This window comes from Trichechus manatus, unplaced genomic scaffold, assembly GCF_000243295.1.
Source record: "Trichechus manatus latirostris isolate Lorelei unplaced genomic scaffold, TriManLat1.0 scaffold00113, whole genome shotgun sequence".
Lineage (NCBI taxonomy): Eukaryota > Metazoa > Chordata > Mammalia > Sirenia > Trichechidae > Trichechus > Trichechus manatus.
Genome location: NW_004444049.1, coordinates 7,843,651 through 7,849,729, shown reverse-complemented (window position 1 = coordinate 7,849,729; position 6,079 = coordinate 7,843,651). Strand labels below are relative to the sequence as shown.

Here is a 6,079-nt window from a genome sequence, read left to right as displayed (position 1 = left end):
AACCAATGTCATAAAACAACATGTGTACTACTGTTTCATGAGAAACTATTTGTTCTGTAAGCCTTCACCTGAAGTACAATAAAATAAAATAAAATAAAATAAAAGCAAAGATGTCACTTTGAGGACTAAGGTATGCCTGACCCAAGCCATGGTGTTTTCAATCCCCTCACATGCATATGAAAGCTGGACGATGAATAAGAAGTACTGAAGAAGAATTGAAGCCTTTGTATTATGGTGCTGGCAAAGAATATTGAATATACTATGGACTGCCAAAGAACAAACAAATCTGTCTCAGAAGAAGGGCAGTCAGAGTGATTCTTGGAAGCAAAGATGGAGAGGCTTCCTCTCACATACTTTGGACATGTTTTCAGTAGGGATCAGTCCCTCAAGAAGGACATCATGCTTGGTAAAGTAGAGGGTCAGTGAGGAAGAGGAAGTCCCTCAGTGAGATGGGTAGAGACAGTGGCTGCAATGATGGCTTAAGCATAGCAAAGATCATAAGGATGGTGCGCGAGCTGGCAGTGTTTCGTATCTTTGTACATAAGATCGCTATGGGTTGGAACCAACTCAACGGCGCCTAACAACAACAACAACATGGTGTAAACACGAACGTATTAAAAATAATAAATAATTTACATTACTGCACGTACAATTTATAAAGATGTAATTTGTGGCAACAACAACATAAAAGATGGGAATGGCTCTATAGAAACAGTTTCGTATACTACTGAAGTTAAGCTGGAATCAATTTAAATTGTTATAAATTTAGCATGTTAAATGTAACTTCCATGGTACCGACAAAGAAAATATTTAAAAATATATACACAAAAGGAAATAAGAAGAAAATGACTCACTACAAAAAATAAAAAATAAAACTAAATCTAAAAGAATGCTGTATAGGAGGAAATGATGGACCAAAAAAAGTGCAAGACACACAAAAAACAAGCAACAAAAATGGCAAAAACAAGTCCTTCCTTATCGGTAATTACTTTAAATATAAATAGATTAAACTCTGCAATCAAAAGCAGGGATTGGAAAATTGGATAAGCAAATATGATCCAACTATATGGTCCAACTACATGGGATTTTGTTTACATCCCAATACAAAATTAGGTTGAAAGCAAAAGGATGGAAAAAAATATATTACCCACATAGTAACCAAAGGAAAGCTAAAATGGCTATATTAATATCAGACAAAACAGACTTTAAGTCAAAAATGTGTTACAAAAGACAAAGAAGGACATCGTATAATGATAAAAGGGTCAATTCCTCAAGAAAATAACAATGATAAATATGTGTGCTTTTAACACCAAAGTCCCGAAAATGTATGAAGCAAACACTGACAGAACTGAAGAAAGGAATAGGCAGTTCTACAATAATAGTTGAAGACTTCAATAAGCCACTTTCAATAATGGATAGAAAATTTAGATAGAGATGAATAAAGAAATAGAGGACTTGAACAACAGTATAAACAAACTGGACATAATAGCCACTTCTAGAACACTTCACCCAACAACAGTAGAATACATATTCTTCTCCAGTACACATAGATCATTTTCAACAATAGGCCCTATATTGTGTCACAAAGCAAGTCTCCATAAATTTAAAAAGATTGAAATCATACAAAGTATGTTCTCTGACAACCATGATCTCATTGAAACTGGAAATTAATAATGGAAGGAAAACTAAAAAATCCACGTACGTGTAGAAATTAAATAACACACTATTAAACAATGGGTCAGGAGAAAAATAAAAAAAGAAATCAGAAATTCTTAGAGTCCAATGAAGTGAAAGCAAAACATACAAAAATTTATGGGGTGCAACAAAGGCAGTGGTCACAGGGAAATTTATTGTGGTAAATGTCTACACTAAAAAAGGAGAGAGTTCTCAAATTAATAAGCTAACTTTACATCTTGAGGAACTAGAAAAAGATGAGCAAACTAAGCCCAAATCTTGCAGAAGAATAAAAATAATGAAGATTAGAGCACAGATAACTGAAGAGAGAATAGAGAAAACAATAGAGAGAATTAACGAAACCAAAAGTTGGATCTTTGAAAGGATTAATAAAATGGTCAAATCTTTACTATAAGCAGCAAAAAGAATCCAGGTGGCACCCTCAACACATTGCTTAGGAACTCCTAGCTAGATCACCAAGTTTATTATATACATTTTCTCCTTTCCACATCACTGCAGAAATCATTATTGCTAAACGTTCTGTAACTTTATGACAAGGATACCCTACCCTTCAATTTTCAATGTCATTTTCTTCCTTTTGAGCGCCCACAGGCAGCATCCTCAAAGACCTGATATCTACTAGCAATGTGTTCACGACAATTTAGGCTTTCTCTAACATGCTCTTCAGAATCTTCACAGACCTCTATACAGTTTCAAAGTAACTTCACATTTTTGGAAATCCTGGTGGTGAGGTGGTTAAGAGTTTGGCTGCTAACCAAAAGGTCGGCAGTTTGAATCCACCAGGCGCTCCTTGGAAACCCTATGGGGCAGTTCTACTCCATCCTATAGGGTCACTATGAGTCATAATTGACTCAACGACAGTGGGTTTTCTTTTCTTTTTTTTGGTCACCTTTTTAGGTAGTTTTTATAGCAGCACAACACTTCTAGGACCCAAAATTTGCATTAGTTATGTATTGCTCTGTAAGAAATTACTCCAAAAATTAGCAGCTTAAAACATCAAACTTTTGTTTTCTCAGAGATTTGGTGGTTCAGGAATCTGGGCATGTCTTAGTTGGAAGCTTGCTTAGGGTGATTTAAAAGGCTGCAATAAAGGTGTTGTCTGAGACTGTGGTCAACTCAAGATTTAAGTGGGGATAGCTCCCCATCCAAGCTCACTCAAGTAACATCAGGTCATCACTGACTGATAGCCATAGGCATCGCTTCCTTGTCATTTGGGTTCTTCACTGAGCCATTCATAACTTGGCAGATTGCTTTCCCCAGAGCAGGGTTCAGGGAGAAAGAGAAAGAAAAAAAAAGAGGGAAGTTGCCCTCTTTTTGTAACTTAATCTGGAAAATGATATACCATCAATTTTGAAGTTTGTTTGTTTTTATCCTAAGAAGTAAGAAACTAGATTCACACACAATCAAGGAGAGAGAAATAATCAAGGGTGAAAATACTAGTAGAAAGATTCCCTGGAATCCATTTTAGAGGCTGCCTACCACAATCGCCAAACCTAAGACATATCTTAGACTTAAAACTTAATAAATCCACTGGGTCTTTAGGCAAAAAGAGCAACTAAAGAACAAGGATGAGAGTATTAGACTGTCCTCAGTCTTTTCAAAAACAATAACAAGGCAAGGCAATAGTACAGTTTTTTTTTTTTAGCTCAAAAAGAAGAAAATATGAACCAATAATTTTACATTCAACCATGCTCTCTCTCAAGGATAGTATTCATACAGAAAGAGTTTTCACTTCATGGAATTTTGTACCCCTCAGTGCTTCATGAGTAATCCACTAAATGCTGAGCCTCATCTAAACAAGCAACGGCTGGGAAAACACAACAAAGAGGCAGATGATGAACATTTACTAAATTAAACTAAAAAGAAGGTGGAACACTATTATGTATCCTCCCAATGAAGAAATAATGCTCATAAAAGATAGGAGAAGGAAGAGAGAAGAAATGAGTTCATTGATTATTGTAGACACAACAGGTGAGATTTAAAGGATGCTGTAAAATTTCGTCAATTCCAATGTTAAAAAGGTTAAATAAAATACCATGTTCTAAATGGTATCTAAAAGAATAAGTATAAAGGTAATCATTAAAATAAATATTAAACTTCTTCCATACCAAAAGCAATAAAAAAAAAAAGAATAAGCAGTAAAATATAGAGAGAGGAATAACAAATACAACTTAATACAAGACAGTCATATCAATAAATCAAATTAGCTTAACTCAGGAAAGTATTTTTTACTTTCACTCTCAAGGCAAAACTCAACTCTATTGCTGTATACAAGAGACACACCTAAAGTGATTCAGAAGGCATCAGCAACACTATCAGCAAAGGTATACTGGATTAATGAAAATAATAAGAAAAGAGAGTATTCAATCTTTGTGTCAGTTGAGGTAGAATTCGGGCCAAAGTAAATTAAACATGAAAAGGAAGGACCCTGTTAATAGTAACCACAAAATTCACAATGAAGATTTATTGGTTACGAGCATCTATGCACAAAATAACTCACCCACTACTTCGAGAAGGCAAAAAAATAAGAAAGAAAACAAAGATAGAAATACAATAATAATAGTAGACTTCTTCACACCCCTCTCAAAGTAAGGCACATCAGTTGGACAAATGTGAATAAGGATACAGAAGAGCTTAAAACATAATAGGTAATGTAGATCTTACGGATACTTATTGAACTTTACTAACTGCTATTATAGAATTTGGGCCCTGGTGGCACAGTGGTTAAGCGCTCAGCTGCTAACCGAAAGTTTCAAATCCACCAGCCATCTGTGGGAGAAAGATCTGAGAGGTTACAGCCTTGGAACCCCTATGGGGCAGTTCTACTCTGTCCTATAGGGTCGCTGTGAGTCGGGATTAAAACTTCACTGCAATGAGCTTGGTTTGGATTTTTTGGTATTACAAAATTTGCTTTCCTATTAAACACACGTGGAAAATTCACACACAAAAAACCAATCATATATTAAGTTACAAAGAAAAATCAGAAATTTCCGTGATATAGAAATATTACAATGAACAGCTTCTGATAATACTTTAAAGTACGATTAACAAAATTAAAAAAAAAAGAAAAACAACTACGTAGCAAGTATCTCTTGACTGAATTGAGAAAAACCAACTCAAATGAGAGAACACGTAAAAATAATCAAGATGAAAACACTACAGATGGGAAGTTATGATTTTTTTAAAAAAAAGATTTAAAAAAACCGTACCTTAAATATTTTAACTAATAGTAAACAAAAAATGAAAATAATAAATTTACTTCCAACCCAAAAAGCGAGAAAAAAGTACCACAAAGCAAACCAAAAGTACAAGGAAGAAAATATTAAATACTATAAAGACAAAAGGGAATGGTGTACAGTATAAAGAAGCCCTAACAAATTAAAATATTGTATTTTTAAAAATATTTAACAAACATTATATTAATTAAGAGAAAGGGAGAAAGCACATATGTATGAAAAATAATATGACACAGAACGACTAACAACGAAACAGAACAACTGAATCCCGACAGCCCAAGCGGCGCTTATGTCCAGTGGGCCCGAGTGCGCGCGCAGCCCGCTCCCGGGACCGGCAGTCTTCCCGCCGTCTGGGCCAAGGACCGGGCTGCACCGAGAGCAGCGGACGCCAGCCTAAGGCAGAACCTCCACCTGGCACCAGAGCCGGCCCCCGCACCTCCCCGCGCCGCTCCTCGCCTCCCCGGCCCGCAGAGCACCCCAGTGACCTCGACTCACCCTCGACCTCACTCCTCAGGACGCGGCGGCGGCCAGAGCTAGCGGGAGGACCAGGTGTGTTGGTGAGTAGCAGTCGCGTCCAGACCAGTGGATTGCCCAGCTGGAGGATGGAGCCAGACAAAGAGCCTGGTGGTGCCACCATGAGGGGGATTTATGAAGAGGCTGGAGTCAAAGGACTTAGGCAGACGCCTGAACATATTTAAGAACCAAGACCTGAAGCCCACCACACAGGTGTATGTTCTTGTTAGCTGCCTTGGAGAGGCCTTACTCATGGCGACCCAGTGTACAATGGGCTGGAAGGAAACGCTGAATACCTGGTCCGGCTCCATTCCCAAGATCTCTTGGGGACCTAGTGATCCTTAGAGTTTTCATTGGCTGATTTTCATAGGCTTTTCTTCCTAGTTTGTTTTAGTCTGGAAGCTTCCCTGGAACCTGTTCAGCATCAAACCATCACGCAAGCCTCCACTGACAGGTGAGTGGTGATTGTACCTGAGGTGCGTGGGCTGGGAATCGAACCCAAATCTCCCGCATGGAAGATGAGAGTTTTACCGCTGAACCACCACTGCCTCATGTGTATGTTTTTTTTTTTTTAAATATTTTATTGTACTTCAGGTGAAGGCTTACAGAACAGATAGTTTCTCATGTAACAGTAA

The 6,079-nt window shown here is 37.4% G+C and overlaps 1 protein-coding gene and 1 pseudogene across 1 annotated transcript in view; both read left to right on the top strand.

Annotated features, from left to right (window-relative positions):
* LOC101346770 (solute carrier family 22 member 24-like) overlaps nt 1-5,468 on the top strand; it is a 42,219-nt gene extending 36,751 nt beyond the window's left edge. Inside the window, 1 exon segment of the mRNA XM_012557656.1 lies at nt 5,229-5,468. Within this exon segment, the coding sequence (XP_012413110.1) occupies nt 5,229-5,468 (240 nt within the window).
* Nucleotides 5,469-5,533: 65 nt separating this feature from the next.
* LOC101346515 (diphosphoinositol polyphosphate phosphohydrolase 2 pseudogene) overlaps nt 5,534-6,079 on the top strand; it is a 3,907-nt pseudogene continuing 3,361 nt past the window's right edge.